The 21,510-nt window shown below is 40.7% G+C and overlaps 1 protein-coding gene across 1 annotated transcript; it reads left to right on the top strand.

The window, feature by feature from the left end:
• The first annotated feature begins 10,493 nt into the window (after positions 1–10,493).
• On the top strand, positions 10,494–13,757 carry LOC132113440 (tripartite motif-containing protein 16-like). The gene is made up of 6 exons (XM_059521196.1): positions 10,494–11,161; positions 11,585–11,680; positions 11,760–11,993; positions 12,489–12,648; positions 12,789–12,836; positions 13,047–13,757. The coding sequence occupies exons 1-6, from the start codon at positions 10,589–10,591 to the stop codon at positions 13,592–13,594; spliced, it is 1,659 nt and encodes a 552-aa protein (XP_059377179.1). The 5' UTR covers positions 10,494–10,588; the 3' UTR covers positions 13,595–13,757.
• The last annotated feature ends 7,753 nt before the right edge of the window (positions 13,758–21,510 follow it).

Raw genomic sequence — 21,510 nt, 5'->3', positions numbered from 1 at the left:
CTGCATTTATTTAAATCAAAATACAGTAAAAACTGTGAGATATTATTATCATAGAAACACAGAGGTCTTGCTTAGACCATAGCCCTCTCCCACAACCTAGGAGTTTGTGAGATCTAAGCAAGACCTTGGTGCGGAGGTGCATCCACACTGTCACCAACGCACTTCTGCACCATGCCGGGGATTACATCTGGCTGCCGGACACACGTCAGGAGTCCAGGAGGTGCACGGGCTGTCATGCCATTGCTGGCATCCCCAGCGTCTTGGGCCTGGTGGATGGCACACTCATCCCTATCTCCAATCCATCAGTGATTGATCAGGCGTACATATCGCGAAAGGGATACGTGGCCATAAACATGCAGGTTATAGTGGACCATAGGGGTGTGATCTCTGACCTGGTGGCAAGGTCCAGCAAAACTTCAAGTTCCTCTGACGAGAAGCTTGGTGCCATTTTTTACGTTGCTTCCCCAGCATATTCTGTATCTAACTCTCTCTCTCTGTTCATTGTAGATAGGTTGCTTTTTATTGAAAACATTAACCAATGGCAATCAATACCACATTAAACAGAAGTAACTGCAGATGTTTGCCAATCAATTCTGATTGTAAAGTACCTTACCATTAATATAAAAGTGTATTACATTTTTATAAGTCGTTAAACCCATGTCAAGAAGCGGCACAAGCAGCACAACGGGATCAGGAGGGTGTGACGGTGGATTAAGGAAGGTCTGGAAGCAGATGCGAGTTAACAGATTTAATGGGCTGAGAGGAATACAAATACACAAACAAACAAAGATGCTGAGGAGACGACACTTTGTGGTGGTGGGAAGGAGGTGAGTAGTCCGGATGATGACGGAGAGAAGGTGAGTAGTCCGGATGATGACGGCGAGTAGGCAGCAGGAGAGGATGGCACAGGAACTGCGGGGAATAGAGCCGAAGGTAAGTGTCCGTGGCTGAGTGAACGTGCAGAGAGTGGATGACCTTCTAGGGAAAACACAGACATCCAACGCATTCAACACTAAAGCCAGACGAACAGGGTAACCACATCAAACAAGTAACAACGATCTCACAAACACAAGACGTGAGACAAGCCAATATATAGTGGATGAGTAATGAGTGGCAGCTGTTGCTGATGACAATTAACAGAGACGCCCTCAAGCTAATCAGTGCACACGCGAAACACACAGATTTCACCACAAAGTGCAAACACCCCGAGATCACAGTTTACCAACCGTGACAGTACCCCCCCCCCCTCTAAGAACTCCTCCTGGAGTTCCCAGAAGGGCCTACCTGCTGATTGTAGTCATCAATAAGGGAGTCAAAGTCAAAGTCACCTTTATTTATATAGCGCTTTAAACATAATACATTGCGTCAAAGCAACTGAACAACATTCATTAGGAAAACAGTGTCAATAATGCAAAAATGATTGTTAAAGGCAGTTCATCATTGGATTCAGTTATGTCATCTCTGTTCAGTTAAATAGTGTCTGTGCATTTATTTGCAATCAAGTCAACGATATCGCTGTAGATGAAGTGTCCCCAACTAAGCAAGCCAGAGGCGACAGCGGCAAGGAACCGAAACTCCATCGGTGACAGAATGGAGAAAAAAACCTTGGGAGAAACCAGGCTCAGTTGGGGGGCCAGTTCTCCTCTGACCAGACGAAACCAGTAGTTCAATTCCAGGCTGCAGCAAAGTCAGATTGTGCAGAAGAATCATCTGTTTCCTGTGGTCTTGTCCTGGTGCTCCTCTGAGACAAGGTCTTTACAGGGGATCTGTATCTGGGGCTCTAGTTGTCTTGGTCTCCGCTGTCTTTCAGGGATGTAGAGGTCCTTTCTAGGTGCTGATCCAGCATCTGGTCTGGATACGTACTGGATCCGGGTGACTGCAGTGACCCTCTGATCTGGATACAGACTGGTTCTGGTGGCTACGGTGACCTCGGAATAAGAGAGAAACAGACTAATATTAGCGTAGATGCCAATCTTCTAATGATGTAGCAAGTACATAGGGTGTTATGGGAAGTGTTTCCGCTTCCGGTTTACCTAATTAATGCAGCCTAAAAATCCTTTAACGGATTTGGATATTAAAAGCATATTAGTATGTTATGTGTATGCCAGGTTAAAGAGATGGGTCTTTAATCTAGATTTAAACTGCAGGAGTGTGTCTGCCTCCCGAACAATGTTAGGTAGGTTATTCCAGAGTTTAGGCGCCAAATAGGAAAAGGATCTGCCGCCCGCAGTTGATTTTGATATTCTAGTAATTATCAAATTGCCTGAGTTTTGAGAACGTAGCGGACGTAGAGGATTATAATGTAAAAGGAGCTCATTCAAATACTGAGGTCCTAAACCATTCAGGGCTTTATAAGTAATAAGCAATATTTTAAAATCTATACGATGCTTGATAGGGAGCCAGTGCAGTGTTGACAGGACCGGGCTAATATGGTCATACTTCCTGGTTCTAGTAAGAACTCTTGCTGCTGCATGTTGGACTAGCTGTAGTTTGTTTACTAAGCGTGCAGAACAACCACCCAATAAAGCATTACAATAATCTAACCTTGAGGTCATAAATGCATGGATTAACATTTGTGACATTGAGAGCATAGGCCTTATTTAGGTATATTTTTGAGATGGAAAAATGCAGTTTTACAAATGCTAGAAACGTGGCTTTCTAAGGAAAGATTGCGATCAAATAGCACACCTAGGTTCCTAACTGATGACGAAGAATTGACAGAGCAACCATCAAGTCTTAGACAGTGTTCTAGGTTATTACAAGTTTTTAGGTCCTATAATTAACACCTCTGTTTTTTCAGAATTTAGCAGTAAGAAATTACTCGTCATCCAGTTTTTTATATCGACTATGCAATCCATTAGTTTTTCAAATTGGTGTGTTTCACCGGGCTGCGAAGAAATATAGAGCTGAGTATCATCAGCATAACAGTGAAAGCTAACACCATGTTTCCTGATGATATCTCCCAAGGGTAACATATAAAGCGTGAAGAGTAGCGGCCCTAGTACTGAGCCTTGAGGTACTCCATACTGCACTTGTGATCGATAGGATACATCTTCATTCACTGCTACGAACTGATGGCGGTCATATAAGTACGATTTAAACCATGCTAATGCACTCCCACTGATGCCAACATTGTGTTCAAGTCTATGCAAAAGAATGTTGTGGTCAATTGTGTCAAACGCAGCACTAAGATCCAATAAAACTAATAGAGAGATACACCCACGATCAGATGATAAGAGCAGATTATTTGTAACTCTAAGGAGAGCAGTCTCAGTACTATGATATGGTCTAAATCCTGACTGGAAATCCTCACATATACCATTTTTCTCTAAGAAGGAATATAATTGTGAGGATACCACCTTTTCTAGTATCTTGGACAGAAAAGGGAGATTCGAGATTGGTCTATAATTAACTAGTTCTTTGGGGTCAAGTTGTGGTTTTTTGATGAGAGGCTTAATAACAGCCAGTTTGAAGGTTTTGGGGACATATCCTAATGACAATGAGGAATTAATAATAGTCAGAAGAGGATCTATGACTTCTGGAAGCACCTCTTTTAGGAGCTTAGATGGTATAGGGTTTAACATACATGTTGTTGGTTTAGATGATTTAACAAGTTTATACAATTCTTCCTCTCCTATAGTAGAGAATGAGTGAAACTGTTCCTCAGGGGGTCTATAGTGCACTGTCTGATGTGATACTGTAGCTGACGGCTGAATGGTTGCAATTTTATCTCTAATAGTATCAATTTGAGAAGTAAAGTAGTTCATAAAGTCATTACTGCTGTGGTGTTGGGAAATGTCAACACTTGTTGAGGCTTTATTTTTCGTTAATTTAGCCACTGTATTGAATAAATACCTGGGGTTATGTTATTTTCTTCTAAAAGAGAAGAAAAGTAATCGGATCTAGCAGTTTTTAATGCTTTTCTGTAGGATAGGTTACTTTCCCGCCAAGCAATACGAAATACCTCTAGTTTTGTTTTCCTCCAGCTGCGCTCCATTTTTCGGGCTGCTCTCTTTAGGGTGCGAGTATGCTCATTATACCATGGTGTCAAACTGTTTTCCTTAACCTTCCTTAAGCGTAAAGGAGCAACTTTATTTAAAGTGCTAGAAAAGAGAGAGTCCATAGTTTCTGTTACATTATCAAGTTGTTCTGAGGTTTTGGATATGCTAAGGAATTTGGTTACATCAGGAAGATAACTTAAAAAGCAGTCTTTTGTGTTAGAAGTGATGGTTCTTTCATACTTGTAACAAGAAGTAGAATTAACAATTTTGGCTATATGAAGTTTGCACAGAACTAAATAATGATCTGAGATATCATCACTTGGCTGAATAATTTCAACACCATCAACATCAATTCCATGTGACAGTATTAAATCTAGAGTATGATTTCGACAATGAGTAGGTCCTGAAACGTGTTGTCTAACACCAATAGAGTTCAGAATGTCTATAAATGCTGATCCCAATGCATCTTTTTCATTATCAACATGGATATTAAAATCACCAACTATTAAGACTTTATCTGCAGCCAGAACTAACTCGGATGTAAAATCACCAAACTCTTTAATAAAGTCTGTATGGTGCCCTGGTGGCCTGTATACAGTAGCCAGTACAAACATAACAGGGGATTTATCATTAACATTTGTTTCTCTGGATAATGTTATATGAAGTACCATTACTTCAAACGAGTTATACTTGAAGCCTGCCCTCTGAGAAATCCTGAAAACGTTGTTATAAATTGAAGCAACACCTCCACCTTTGCCTTTTAGACGTGGCTCATGTTTATAACAGTAATCTTGGGGGGTGGACTCATTTAAAATAATGTAATCATCAGGTTTTAGCCAGGTTTCTGTCAAACAGAGTACATCTATATTATGATCAGTGATCATATTATTTACAAAAAGTGTTTTCGTAGAAGTGAAAAGAAGTGATTGGGAGTGATCCAATATGACCCTAGCAGGTACCCAACTCCTCTCCTCCGGACCGTAACCTTCCCAGTCCACCAGATACGGGAATCCTCGTCCCCTCCGTCTCGAGTCCTGAATACGATTAACCGAATATGTCAGTTCCCCATCTACAAGATGCGGCAGCGGGGGAACCGGAGTAGGTGGATTAATACGTGCATAAAACACGGGTTTAATTTTGGACACATGAAAGGCAGGGTGTATCCTCCTGTACGCAGGAAGTAGTTTGAGGCGGACTGTCACCGGACTAATGATCTTGGTAGTGAACGGGCCGATAGATTTGTGTGCCGGTGGCGATCGGCCTTGGCCTTAGTGCGCTCCCTCACCTGGAGCAGAGTCTCGCGGGCTCTGGTCCAGGTGCGGTGACATCTCTGGACAAACGCGTGAGCGGAGGGAACCGCGACTTCAGATTCCAGACTAGGAAAGGCTGGTGGCTGGTACCCTACACTAGACTGAAACGGAGAGAGGCCCGTAGCCGACACTGGCAACGAATTGTGGGCATACTCCACCATAGAGAGTTGTTGACTCCAGGAAGAAGGATTCTTGGAGACCAAACATCGCAACGTCCTCTCTAAATCTTGGTTGGCTCGCTCAGATTGTCCGTTGCTTTGGGGATGATAACCCGAAGACAAGCTAACGGACGCTCCTAACAATTTGCAAAACTCTTTCCAAAATTTGGATATAAACTGAGATCCCCTGTCCGAAACCATGTCTACCGGAAGGCCATGAAGCCGAAAGACGTGATCTAGAACAGTGACCGCGGTCTCCTTGGCTGTCGGTAATTTGGGCAAGGGAATGAAATGTGCCGCCTTCGAGAACCGGTCCACTACGGTCAAAACGACCGCCATGCCATTAGAGGGCGGGAGGGCGGTAACAAAATCTAGAGCGATGTGGGACCAGGGTCTCGAAGGGACAGACAGCGGTTGAAGAAGCCCATCAGGAGGTCAGTTAGATGACTTACCACTGGCACAAAATGAGCAAGCCAAAACAAAATCGCGGACGTCGCAAGCCATCCGTGGCCACCAGAATCGTTGTTTAACCAACCCATTAGTTCTACTTATCCCTGGGTGACAAGCCATATTAGAACAATGACCCCACTGGACAACTTCGGACCTTAACTCCTCCGGCACAAATAAACGGTTCGGTGGGCAACCGGACGGAGTTGTTACCCCTTCTAAGGCCATCTTGACCTTCGACTCGACCTCCCATACGAGTGCTGAGACCACTAATTTCTCAGGTAAAATACACTCGGGAGTCACCGGACGGGCGGAGGGATCAAAAAGACGTGATAAAGAGTTGGGTTTGACATTTTTGGAACCCGGGCGGTACGATAGGGTAAATTCAAAACGACCGAAAAAAAGTGCCCAACGAGTCTGTCTGGAAATAAGTCTTTTGGCAGTTCTAATGTATTCTAAGTTCTTATGATCAGTCCAAACAATAAAGGGAACCCCTGAACCCTCCAACCAGTGACGCCATTCCTCTAATGCTAATTTGACCGCCAACAACTCTCTATTGCCAATGTCATAATTACGTTCGGCAGGAGATAGTCGATGTGAGAAAAACGCGCAAGGATGTACCTTATCGTCCGAAGCAGCACGTTGGGACAACACTGCTCCTATCCCCACCTCTGACGCGTCGACCTCCACCACGAACTGCCGTGTGGGATCAGGGGCCACAAAGATGGGAGCCGAAACGAAGCGGTTCTTGAGGTTAGTGAACGCAGCCTCAGCTGGGTCCGATCACCTGCACGGAGTACTGGGAGAGGTCAAGGCTGTCAGAGGTGAGGCTAGTTGGCTGAAATTACGTATGAAACGCCGATAGAAATTGGCGAACCCCAGAAACCGCTGTAGGGCCTTATGGGAATCTGGAGATGGCCAATCTATCACAGCCTTAACCTTGTCAGGGTCCAAACGTATTCCCTCGGACGAGACGATATACCCTAGGAAGGGAACAGACTGTGCATGGAATACGCATTTCTCAGACTTGACAAAAAGCCCATTCTCAAGTAACCTCTGGAGCACTCGTCAGACGTGTTGAACGTGTTCCTGGAGAGATGAAGAAAAGATCAGTATGTCATCCAGGTAAACATATATAAACTGATCTACCATATCTCTCAACACGTCATTCACAAGTGCTTGGAAAACCCCGGGCGAGTTGGAGAGCCCGAACGGCATGACCAAGTACTCAAAGCGCCCTCTAGGTGTATTAAAGGCGGTTTTCCATTCATCCCCCTTCCTGATGCGGACCAAATGATAAGCATTGTGTAAATCCAATTTTGTGAATATGGATGCTCCCTGCAACCTCTCGAAAGCTGAAGACATGAGTGGTAAAGGATAGGTATTCTTAATAGTGATGTTGTTCAGCTCTCGGTAATCAATGCAAGGTCGCAGAGAACCATCCTTCTTACCCACAGAAAAGAACCCCACCCCCGCTGGAGAAGAGAAAGGACGGATGAACCCAGAGGCTAAGGAATCAGAAATGTATTTCTCCATGGCCTCCCTCTCAGGAATAGAAAGAGAGTATAACTTGCCCTTAGGCGGAGACTTACCTGACACTAAGTCTATGGCACAGTCGTAGGGACGATGCGGAGGGAGAGAAGCAGCACGGGACTTACTGAACACTTCCTTCAGGTCCAGATACTCAACAGGCACGTTTGGCAGAACCATGTTCTCCTTCTGAAAGACAGAAACAGGGACAACAGAACAAGCAGAAACCAGACAAGACTCATGACATCTTTCACTCCACAATGTGACAGTGTTAGAACCCCATTCCACTCGTGGATTATGCTTGGATAACCAGGGGTGACCTAAAACAATGGGAGCAACAGGGGAGTCCATGAGAAAAAGGATATGGTTTCTTGATGGTTTCCAGACGTGAGCAGTGTGATGGGTTCTGTATGGTGTGTGACGTGAGGCAGTTCCTGGCCGTTGAGTGCGATGACATGGATGGAGAGAGACACAGGAAGGACAGGAATGTTCAGGTGATATGCAAGTGAAGAATCAATGAAATTACCTTCGACTCCGGAGTCCAGAAGGGCGTGACACTCGTGATGTTGATTCTTCCACCGCAGTTTCACCGGAAGGAGGGTCGATGATGTAGGTGAGGACTTCTCAGCGGAGATCCCACCCGATAGTAGCCTCAAGTTTACTATCGGGCTGGCTCTTTTTTCCTCATCGTTGACGGAGTTCAGAGAGTCGATGAGCGGCTTCGCTGTCGGTTGCGGCCCGGTTGAAGACTCTCCTCATTTCCTCAGAGAGAGTGTGGAACGAGGCACAACACGGGTGTTGGTTTTCCCACACCACCGTCCCCCATAAGGCCACCTTGCCAGACAATAATGTGAGCGTGAACGCTACTTTATGCACAGACACTATTTAACTGAACAGAGATGACATAACTGAATCCAATGATGACCTGCCTTTAACAATCATTTTTGCATTATTGACACTGTTTTCCTAATGAATGTTGTTCAGTTGCTTTGACGCAATGTATTTTGTTTAAAGCGCTATATAAATAAAGGTGACTTTGACTTTGACTTTAGAATTTTCAGTAGCGAAGGTGCGGGGCTGTAGGGCGAAATGCGTTGAACACTTAGTTAAGAAAGTTCTAAAAAACGCTGGCTCACCCGCATAGTTCTCCGGCGCCGGAAGTCGCGGGTCAGGCCGGAAGTGGTCCTGGGGGACCGACGGCGCAGGCGGTGCGATGGGCGCAGTGGGAGACGTTAGTTGATGGATCTGCTGGGTGAGCTCGGACACCTGTGCCACCAGAGCTTGGACAGCGCGTCCGGTGTTCGAGATGCTCTCCTGCTGCTGATCCATTCTTTTGACGCTGTGATGCATGAAATCTGTGAGTGTATTGGTGCTCGCTGCTTCCATGTTAGTGAGATCGTTATGTGACGGTGGATTAAGGAAGGTCTGGAAGCAGATGCGAGTTAACAGATTTAATGAGCTGAGAGGAATACAAATACACAAACAAACAAAGATGCTGAGGAGACGATACTTCGTGGTGGTGGGAAGGAGGTGAGGAATCCGGATGATGGCGGAGAGAAGGTGAGTAGTCCGGATGATGACGGCGAGTAGGCAGCAGGAGAGGATGGCACAGGAACTGCGGGGAATAGAGCCGAAGGTAAGTGTCCGTGGCTGAGTGAACGTGCAGAGAGTGGATGACCTTCTAGGGAAAACACAGACATCCAACGCATTCAACACTAAAGCCAGACGAACAGGGTAACCACATCAAACAAGTAACAACGATCTCACAAACACAGGACGTGAGACAAATCAATATATAGTAGATGAGTAATGAGTGGCAGCTGTTGCTGATGACAATTAACGGAGACGCCCACAAGCTAATCAGTGCACACGCGAAACACACAGATTTCACCACAAAGTGCAAACACTCCGAGATCACGGTTTACCAACCGTGACAGAGGGTGGATGATTAGCGAGGGATCCCCGGTTCATCTGACCGTCACAACATATCGTGTGAACATATTACTGACCATTTGATCATTTAATTTATAGTCTATATTTTACTGACAACTTAAACTATGTTAAAATAAATGTTACCAGAATAATTTGAGGAATGTTTCATTTGCATGGAATGTGTCGTCTTTCTTAACGCTGTATTGCACCTTCGCGTGAAGTGGAAAATCGATTCCTGAGCAATCGATGCCTACTAATTCAGCACCTTCACTCGGGACAGCGCTCTTGTAACGTTGGACGTAAGCGGCAGCGTGTTAAGAAGCTTCCTAAGGGACACTTCGAGGAACACACTTAGGAACATAAACAACTTTGGTAAGATATATCTTTCGAGTCTTCTTAGCGTGCTAAGAGTGAGCGTTATCGGGGAACCGGGCCCAGATCTTTCACCCATAGAAAACATTTGTCACATCATAAAGAGGAAGATGTGACAAAGAAGACCTAAGACAGTTGAGCAACTAGAAGCCTGTATTAGACAAGAATGGGACAACATTCCTATTCCTAAACTTGAGCAACTTGTCTCCTCAGTCCCCAGACGTTTGCAGACTGTTATAAAAAGAAGAGCGGATGCCACACAGTGATAAACATGGCCTTGTCCCAACTTTTTTGAGATGTGTTGATGCCATGAAATTTAAAATCAACTTATTTTCCCTTAAATTGATACATTTTCTCAGTTTAAACATTTGATACGTCATCTATGTTGTATTCAGAAAAAAAATTGAAATATGAAACTTCCACATCATTGCATTCTGTTTTTATTCACAATTTGTACAGTTCTCAACTCTTGTTACACTCCAAAGAGAAAGGAACAGTTGAAATTGCATCATATGACCCCTTGTTCTTCAGAGCTCATTCTGTAAGTGTTGGATGTCGTGAGGATTTAGTGGTTTAATTACAGACTGAAATCATTCTCATGTGATCTTTATTCAGTGAATGTGATTAATCACTCCTGCATGTGATTGACAGTGTGAGCAGCAGAGAGAGCCACAGTCTCACATCACACTGACTCTACAGGAGCAGGAATGAGGAAGCTGTTTTACACACGTGACTCAAACACAGAACCAGGAAACAGGAATCACCTGATTTCAGGGAAAGAGAAACTGAAGTGTAGTTGAGCTGTTGTGTGTTTGTGTCTCTGTATTCATTCAGTAAAATGGCAGAAGCCAGAGTTTCTCAGGATGAGTTCATGTGTCCAGTGTGTCTGGATCTCCTGAAGGATCCAGTGACCATCCAGTGTGGACACAGTTACTGTAAGATCTGTATTACAGACTGCTGGGATCAGGAGGATCAGAAGAGAGTCTACAGCTGTCCTCAGTGCAGACAGACCTTCAGTCCAAGACCTGCTTTATCTAGAAACACCATGCTGGCTGAAGTGGTGGAGAAACTGAAGAAGACCAGACTCTCTGATGACTGTTACGCTGGAGCTGGAGATGTGCAGTGTGACGTCTGTACTGGAAGAAAATACAGAGCCGTCAAGTCCTGTCTGGTGTGTGTGAACTCTTACTGTCAGAATCACCTCGAACAACATGAGAGTTTCTTTAGAGGAAAGAGACACAATCTGACTGAAGCCACTGGACGACTGCAGGAGATGATCTGCCAGAAACATGAGAAGATCCTCGAGGTTTTCTGTCGCACTGATCAGAAATGTATATGTATGATGTGTACAGTTACTGAACATAAAAACCATGACACTGTATCAGCTGCAGATCAGAGGACAGAGAAACAGGTATTTAACACTAGACACTGATGAAATATTGCTGACACTCGGTTCATTTGTGTTTATATCAGCTCCATATTAACAATCTTTCGTAAAACAGACCTTGATTAAGAAACATAAAATAATGGAGTAAACCATTCACAGATTCTTTGACAGAATATATAAACTAGCATCAGTCAAAACGCAGAAACACTGTCAGTGTGAAGCTCTACATCTGTGTCAGTTTCACTTTTATAACACTTACACTTACAGTGTGAAACAGGCCTTAATCTTCAGGATAATTCATGTCTGATTGTAACTCATCATCACTTCAGGAGTTTGAACCTACAGCTGTTAGTTATCAGCTCCTCTTTTACTGGATTGATCTGTTCTCATGATGATTTAGTGCCAGTAGTTTTCTGTGAGATTGACGATCATCTGTTTGTCCTGCAGAAGCAGCTGAAGGAGACACAGAAGACGCTCCAGCAGAGAATCCAGCAGAGAGAGAAAGATCTCCAGCAGCTGAGAGAGACTGTGGAGTCTCATAAGGTGAGTCTGGAGAAGAAGAGAAGTTTGTCTCCGTCTCAGTTCAGACTCACTGAAGCTGAATCACTGTGTGTCCTAACAGCGCTCTGCACAGACAGCAGTGGAGGACAGTGAGAGGATCTTTACTGAGCTCATCCGCTCCATTGAGAGAAGCCGCTCTGAGCTGATACGACTGATCAGAGATCAGGAAAAGACTGCAGTGAGTCGAGCTGAAGGACGACTGGAGCGACTGGAGCAGGAGATCAATGATCTGAGGAGGAGAGACGCTGAGCTGGAGCAGCTTTCACACACACAGGATCACATCCAGTTCCTGCAGGTAACACAGATCTAGAAGAACAGGATCATAGTGGACTTGAGCAGATCCTGCTGTGACAGAGACTCACAGAGAAACAGTTCATGAGTGTCTTATTATATAATCATCAGTCAGACTCTCATCTGATCATCTTCTTCTGAAAGAGACGCCGCTTACAAATGGCTTTCAGCTCTGGAGATCTGTTAGGAATCATTTCTCTGAGCTCTTTCTTCTGGAAGATATATTTAGCTGCTAAACACCACTAGCGCCACCAACTGTTCAGAACTTCAGTAACATTGAACTTTTCCTCATTTCTCCTTCTGATTTTTTAACTTTGTAGAGTTTCCAGTCTCTCTCTAGAATCTGTAGCTCTAATGTGATTTAACGAATATGAGAAGAATGAAGCTGATGTTGTGAAAGTGCTGGATTGAGGAGAGTTACTAAAGATCAAATCTGATGTTCCTGAAGGTTATTGAGTGAAGTGTGGAGCTGATGAGTTTTGATTTCTGTTTTCTGTAGAGTTTCCAGTCTCTCTCAGCACCTCCTGAATCTACAGACGTAAATGATGATCTCTTCAGTTCTCTCTTCTCTTCTGATGCTCTGAGAGAATCTGTCCATCAGCTGAGAGACAAACTGGAGGATTTCTGCAAAGAGCAGCTCAAGAAGATCTCAGACAGAGGTAAAGTCCTGGAGATTCATCTGCTCTCAGAAACCAGTCCATCATCATCTCATATCATGGAGAACATCATATTAGAAATGTGTTAGGAATAGATACAGGATCATGAGAATCACACTGTTCATGTCTGTTGATTTCCACAGTCACATTCACCAGCATTGATCTCTGGACCAGGAACGACTTCCTACAATGTAAGTCAGTAAGAAAACCAGCAGAAAAACTCTCTGAGAGTCTTCATGTTCTTCCTGTAGAAGGAGAAAGAAGAGGTTTATAACTGATGATGTAAATGATGATGTGCACAGATATCTGTTCATCTGTACTGAGACACTGATGATACACTGAACATGAAAAGATCAAACAGATTCATAATTCCTGATTCTGATGTGTTTTATCTCCATCAGATTCCCATCAGTTCACTCTGGATCCGAACACAGTGAATAAACTCCTCCGTCTGTCTAAGAACAACAGAGTGATTACTGACACTAACACAGATCAGCCGTATCCTGATCATCCAGACAGATTTGATGTGTATCAGGTGTTGTGTAGAGAGAGTGTGTGTGGACGCTGTTACTGGGAGATTGAGTGGAGAGGGATTAATGTGTTTATATCAGTGTCATATAAGAGCATCAGCAGGAAGGGACGGGGTAAAGAGTGTGTGTTTGGATCTAATGATCAGTCCTGGAGTTTGTTCTGCTCTCCTGACAGTTACTCATTCAGACACAATAACATAAAGACTGCTCTCTCTGTGAAGCCCATCATCAGGAGAATAGGAGTGTTTGATGATGATGTCAGGAGAATAGGAGTGTTTGTGGATCACAGAGCAGGAACTCTGTCCTTCTACAGCGTCTCTGACACAATGAGCCTCATCCACACAGTCCAGACCACATTCACTCAGACGCTCTATCCTGGGTTTAGTGTTTGGTATGGATCATCAGTGAAACTGTGTTGATGAATCAGAATAGACTGACGAGAGATTCTACCCATAATGCTTTGAGCTGCATGATGAATCACTAACAGTGAGATGTTTCCTGACGTAATAATGGGCGCCACCATTTGTAAATTCTATGGGTCAAGCTTTCGGTCTCTTTGCATCCAGCTATTTTTAGCTGTACAAAATCATGTTTTGCTGCTTGATATTGGCTATTGATGTATCATATGATTTTAATCTGTTATCTTAATTAAGAACACACTAGTTTGTACTGCAAACAGTTTTCTCGTTAACTGCACATTGTTATTCTCCTCGTTATTCACCTATAGCAGCTAATGAAACTGTCTCACCCATAGGGTTTCTCTTCTTTTCTCTTCATGACATTAATACTGCAGCTGGACATCTGTGAAATAACAGTCAGAATAAATGTGTAATAAATACTAATATAGACAGTATAGCAGCACACTTCTTGTCGAAACACACACACACACACACACACACACAGAGCAGCTTCTCTGAGTGTCATATAATCGTAATATTATTTTATCTCATGATTGTGTGGTTTTTAGGTTATTTCTCTTCCTGGGTAAGAGATCAGAGAATGTCTCCAGGTTTTTAACGTCACACGATGATGTTGTGAAGCAGAAATATTCCATTACTTTTGGTTTGATATAATAACACTTGTTGAGGAAACCTGAGCATTGAAACACACACAACTAATATAATTTAATAAATCCTGCCCATTTGATCATCACTTGTCTCCTGCATTCTGCTCTGGATTCCTCTGTTAACCTCAGGATGACAGACGACTTTGAGTCTCAGACAAAACACACGTCTTCTGACAGGATCTGGTGAAAACACTGCATCCAGTATTCCTCTCATGGATGTTGACACAATTCTGACACACACACACACACACACACACACACACACGCACACACACACACACACACACACGCACGCACACACACACACACACACACACACAAACAACAACAAAAAACAACAATAACCATATGCTTTTACTTTATTTCTATGCATTGACATTAATTTCTCAAACTTACTGAAGACAAGCAAACAGTGAATAATAAAATAAGAACAAAGAAACTAATTACATTAAAATTAAAAAGAACAAAAATAGAAATTAAACAAAAAATTTCAGATTCACTGAAAATAATTTTCACTTTGAAATTCAAGTAAATTTCACCACGGAAATGTAAAGCAATCAATAAAACACAGCTGAAACTGCGTGAATCTTACAACATTAACACTCTTAGTTTCTGTTTCTTTGAAACAGTCTGTATTGTATAAAGCTCAGCGCTGGATGAAGAACCTGAAAGCCACACTTGAGTAAAAGTACAGATATCTGACCAGAAAATGTGTTTGGTAGAAGTTAAAGTCACTGTTTAGAATATTACTTGAGTAAAAGTTTTAAACGATGAGATATTTGTTGTATCATTATATGATCAGACTCACCCTCAAATAACAAGATTGTGTCTGTGTTACTCGAAGAAAGCATTGAAATTCACTATTTTCCTCACAAATCATAGTGAGATGAATGAAAATCTAATTCTGATGCTCGTTAATTATCACATAATTAGATTACGAGACTTTAGCCTGTATTTCACCGACAGTGTCTTGTGTCTTGTGTCAGTTTCAGGACTGCAGTACTAATAATGTGTCAGAATCACCTTAAACATGACAGTAAGGGGTTAATTTACCTACAAATAATTAAAATATATATTCTCTATCGCATTCTATATTTTTAAACCTTTAAAGTCCCACTAAATATATTTGAAACATTGAATTTCGTTTGAATTGTTTGGTTGAATGTATAGGAAACTTGATTAGAAGAAGTTTTACTGGTCAAGTGAGAGACTGTTTTGATTCACACTAGCTTTTAAATAACGTTAAAGCTAACAAACCAATACTAAAACCACAAAACGTTCATTGTGATTTCATGGAGACTATGAAGGCAGTGCTTTTTCAGTGAACATACCAGGCCTCACATAAATTAATATTGTGCTCTACCATGTTGGGTTTGTTCTTTCGACAGTTCCCTCACTGTCATAAATGAAGTCATCATCTTGACTTTCTTCCTGTTTAAGAAACAATATATATAATGGGAAAATGTGCCTAAAGAATAGTGCATTATCAGTAATTTTATAGCTTTAAACACAAAACTTACAGATGCGTTCTCTGGCTGAAATGCACAGTTTTCAATGTGCAAAGCCAAAACTTGAAGTGGCATCAAAACTTTTTTGATTTGATCTTCTCAGATTCAGCTGCATGTGAATGTAGTGGTGAAGTGTGTGTCGTGTCTTGTAGCAGTACGATGTAGAGTGTGATCTTGTCATTGTTAGATGCTGTTTGTAAAGACTCAGGACTCAGGTGCACCACAGTCAGTTTTCTTTGGCCACATCCACCTGGTTTTAAAGAAAATAGACTATTTTTACATTGACATATTCTGTTTAACAGTATTCTAATGAAAAACATGAAAACACAATTAATGCATTGTGAAATACTGACAACATGCTGCTTTTATTGTTAAGTAACACTTTGTCACTGCATTATAACTCTTTAAGTAGCTGAAGGTACACCACTGCTGCAAGCTATCAAACCATCTGTTGTCAATCATGGTAAATCATCACTAAATTAAGTAGTTTAATCCATTTGTATTCTGGTTCTTTACAATTCCATAACAATAAAGTAGGTCATACCAGTGACTTCCACTAAAAGCTTCATGTGAAATCATGAGATAAATGATTTCATATGAATTTCTGATAACTGAAAAGAGACAGTGAACTTCACATGGGCCTTTTTTCATCGATCTTCAGGAAATAGAAGCAAGGAAGTGAAGTGATGCCTTCAGGATGATTTTTATTTCAGAATAAAATAAAATAACTGTTAAACAGTAACTCCAGGGGACCACTGCTTTCATTGTATATTTTATAATACTTGTTTGCTATTTTGTTTTATTAATGTCATTTACATCAGTGCTTTTCAAACTTGTAAGTACCAACAAGTGTTTCTTCAAGTGTAATAATTCTGTAAAGGCTAGGGACGGAAAAATTGACATTTCCATAGAATGAGCCATATATCTACATTTCTACATAAATGTTATACCAGCCATGATGGTTTTACTACAGTTAAGCCCATGGTAATGAACAAGCCATAAAGCATGGTTAAATGATCGTGAAGTCTATTTGTCTGTTTGTGCAACACATTAAAGTACCATTCCTGCTGCTGCGAGGACAATTGTGATGACCTTTAAAATATGCTCTGCATCTGTGAACTCTTTTGTATGTGTTTTTCTCTCTGCTCGTGTGTGTGTAGAGGTGTTTGTGTTCCAGATGGGTGTGGCCTCTGTTAACCAGCTGAAGATGGTGATTGGTCCTACTCTACACCTGAACCAGATATAAGGACCGCCCCCAAACACTCGTGGACTGCTCTCTGGTTTCGCTAGCATTCTGAACTTTTGATGCTATTGTTTGTATCTTTGTTGTCGTTTGGTAGTGAGTGTTATATCAGAGAGATATATTCTGTGTAGTGAATCTGTTGAGTGTCTGTCATTGTAAGTTCAAATACTGAATCTCTTGTTTCTCTGAACATTGCCTGTTTTTGACTACGATTTGGATTCTGATTCTGCTTTGTGTACGCCTGGAAACTTTGTAAATTATATTTTGCCATACTACGGGATGTAGGGGGTTAGACTTTCACAAATATAACCCTGCGCATGCAAATCTTGTCGGCAACATTTTACCTTCATAAAAACCTGCTGCTGTCAGAAAAATACTTCACAACACTGAAGAGTGAAGCAGAGACACACTGACCTCTGCTGGACACACTGTATTCTCTACTGCTTTACACCAACCCTACACCTAAACCACCCCTTACAGGAAACTTTCTGCAGTTTTACATTCTCAAAAAAACTCATTCTGTATGATTTATAAGTTTGTTTCCTCATGGACCAAAACATTTCACCACAAGGACAAGGATTTTGGATATTGCCATCGTTGCTGGGATATTTTGTCTCTATAACGAAGGATATACACACGCTCAAGCACATAAAACACATTTTTAAATGGCACACTAAATATGTTTACATTTAGCATTTTAAAAAATATGGGGTGACAAATTAATAAAAAAATGTACTAGACTATTTTCCTTGACTGTCAAGAAATTGCCAATAGAATAATAGTATAGCTATAGTTGCATGAAATTCTAATTATAAACAAGATTTAACTTACAGTAAAAAATAATTCAACTGTAAATAATTAAATGCGCATTTAAAAATTAAATGCATGACAATAAAAACAGCGCTCAAACAGAGAAAAGCACAGAATATTTTATTTTTGATCCGATACCGATATTTTCAAGCCCAGTATTGTCGATATTGATACGGATACCTCTAAACTAAACTGATCTTTTAAATTATTAAAAGAATATAATCAGCAATTATACTCACTTAATATTTGAATTGAAAGCCATGTTTTTTTTTTTTTTTTTTTTTTTACATTTCATAGGCCTTTTTTGTTTTCACTGTCAGAAATAAAGTATACTATAAATGTATTTTAGCCTTTTACTGGGGCAGTTACCTCAAAGGTGCACCTATGTGCAATAACGAAATTAAGAATAAGGCTCCGCCGGATTTGCTTCGCCACTAGCAGCTGACATTTAATAAAAGAATAATGTCAACATTAGCGTAAATACTCTGTCCACATTATGCATTTAAGACTCGATGAATATTTAGTTATCATTTGAAAAACCTTTACTCACAGAGATTAGGCTAGGTCTACATGTTTTTGTGGAGAATGTCGGGTCCCGTAGGGTTTGGGCAAAGATCTTCAGCTCTAATTCGGAGTGCACACAAATAAACGTCGAAAGATTGATTACTTTAATCTGTTTGACCAAAAATGTATTCTAACAAAATTCCCAGAATTAAAAAAAAAGTTAATTAAATGTATGTATCGTATTATGAAAGCTGCGCACACGCTGTACACTTTTACTGTGCACTGTCCACACACTGCTTGTATTTGTCCATTTCTTTTACTAGATTTATAATCCTAAAAAACGACTGAGTCACTCTGACAGGCATCTGTCAAACTCAGCTGCTCAGCAACCGGGAGTGGCGCGAAAACACCTGACAGCTTAAATGATGGGGTAAATGAAAACACGTTATAAAATTGGAGGGCTCTCTCGCCTTGGGCACCAAATAACCTAGAGCCTGCCCTGACTAATATCCTCTCTTTTAGGGGAATAGGTGCACCTTTGAGGTAACTGCCCCAGTAAAAGGCTAAAATACATTTATAGTATACTTTATTTCTGACAGTGAAAACAAAAAAGGCCTATGAAATGTAAAAAAAAAAAAAAAAAAAAAGTGAGTATAATTGCTGATAATATTCTTTTAATAATTTAAAAGATCAGTTTAGTTTAGAGCATAGGCGGAAATCGCGGGGGGGTCAGTGGGGTCCGGACCCCCCCTATCTGAGGGTTGTCCCCCCCTAAAATATAATTGAAATATGTGTATTGTAAATAATATAATGATAAATCGTTAAACTAACTGTGTAAGTAGTAAAACAATACAAATGCAAACGGAGCAACAACAAAAAAAAAAAGCTTGTAAACATCTCGAGTTCCCCCTGCTTTGCCTCACATTGCTTTGGTCCACTGCCTGCTCCCCTTTTACCTCACCACCACTGACACACACACACACACACACACACACACACACACACACACACACACACACACACACACACAAGGTTTGATCACACAGGATTAAATAAAACATTGGTTTTAATGGGTAAAAACCAATCTGATGAATGTATAGAATGTAGGTCCAAGGAAGATGGTGAACACGTATTATTGCATTGTAAGAAATATAGGGATGAGAGGATGAGACTAAATCAAAAGATAAGTCGGGTAGGAAGAAAGTGGAAAATTGAAGGTTTGTTAGGCACAACAGGAGATGGGGTAAAGGATGCACAGAAAGCAGTTGTACAATATTTGAAAAATATTGGAATATATAATAGGATTTAGGTAGGAATTTTCTTTCTTTTTTTTTTTTTTTTTTTTGATTGATGATATAGTCATGATAATATCTTCTCATGTTACATACTCCTATACAGTAGGTGGCGGTATGCACCTTTATAGTCATGGTTGCAATCTGCCATAAAACGAAAAGAAGAAGAAGAAGAACACACACACACACACACACACACACACAGTCCGGTGCGAGAAAACAATGTGTTTCAGTAGTTGTGGAACTCCATAAGTCAAGCTTACTTTATTCACATTAAACATCGGATGACGTGATTATTTTCTTTTTTCAATTAGTTTGCCTCCTCTATTTTAAAATCCACGAGCCGCCACTGGTCAGTTTATTTAATTTAATATAGTTAATCTAATATAACATCATACTAAGAGTGCAGTTGTTCTCCAGATATTAGCATAACAAATGTGATTTAGATTTTTATAAAAGTTTAATAAACAAGAAGTTAATATTAAGTGCATTTTAGGCACCATATTGCCTGTTTTAGCTCTATTTCACCAACGAAAAAAGTTGAAAACTAAGCTGCAGCAGTAACAGCATTGTAATTGTGTCTTTGAGAAACACACTGAGGAGGTGTTTCCTAACTGAATGAATCCACTTTTTGAACAAATCAGTCATTGGCTTAATAAATTATTATTTTTTGTTTTTCCCCCTCTCTTTCACGTCTATACTGATCTACAGTTGTGTGAGGGTGTATGCCTAAGAGTCTGTATGCCTTCATTTTGCTAGGGATGGCAAATGTTTTTATATATGCATATTTTAATTATAACTGTGAAGCAACAACATTGCTATTAAATGTGCTATATAAATAAATAAAAGTATAAGTTAAGTTCGAATTCCATTGTATTTTGGTGGCTTGATTGTGTAAACAACTTCAAAAACATTGCAACGAAAAAAATAATTGTTTTGAAGAATGTTTTGGTCAATTTAGTCAGCTTTTTCATTGAACCAGAAAGAAACTTTGAGAAGAAGGATAATGGAACGGTCTCCGTTATAAATTGTCTCTGTCTCCATGCATTAGTAAGGCTTTCCTCTCTGTACACATATCCTTAAGTACAATTTTGCCTTAAGTACAATTTGTTTTATTTGGTGTCCCCTTCAAAACTTGCTCGTGAGAAATGTTATGTTTATTGTCCCCCCCAACATTTAGATGAGATTTTCGCCCCTGGTTTAGAGGTATCAGTATCAATATCGACAATACTGGGCTTGAAAATATCGGTATCGGATCAAAAATAAAATATTCTGTGCTTTTCTCTGTTTGAGCGCTGTTTTTATTGTCATGCATTTCATTTTTAAATGCGCATTTAATTATTTACAGTTGAATTATTTTTTACTGTAAGTTAAATCTTGTTTATAATTAGAATTTCATGCAACTATAGCTATACTATTATTCTATTGGCAATGTTGTATCGTAGATTCCAAGGGAAAACTCATAAACAACAGAACTTCAGAACGGTCTCTCTTTATTAGGACTCATCTCTGTGGCCAGCAATATACACACACAAGCACACACCACACGGCATGTTCTTCTCTGCTTTTAACACTGCTACAGCCCACAAACATGGTACGTCACCGCCCCCTATTGGACCACCCCAATGCCACCCTTAACATACAACATTTCCCCTCAACTTAACTCAGAGGCCATCCATCCTTCCTTCAAGACACCAAATCTTTTAGAACAACTGTAAAGTGATTTTTTTATATATATATATATATATATATATATATATATATATATTTTTTTTTTTTTTTACATCATTCAACTCATAACATTTCTTAATGCAAAAAAAAAAAAATGATGTCACAAAGTCTTTATAATATGCTAGTGGTTATGCATTTTATGTCACAAAGTCTTTAAAATATGCTGGTGGTTTCCTCTCTC

Source organism: Carassius carassius, chromosome 33 (assembly GCF_963082965.1).
Source record: "Carassius carassius chromosome 33, fCarCar2.1, whole genome shotgun sequence".
Taxonomy (NCBI): Eukaryota; Metazoa; Chordata; class Actinopteri; order Cypriniformes; family Cyprinidae; genus Carassius; species Carassius carassius.
This window is presented reverse-complemented; position numbering and strand designations above follow the sequence as displayed.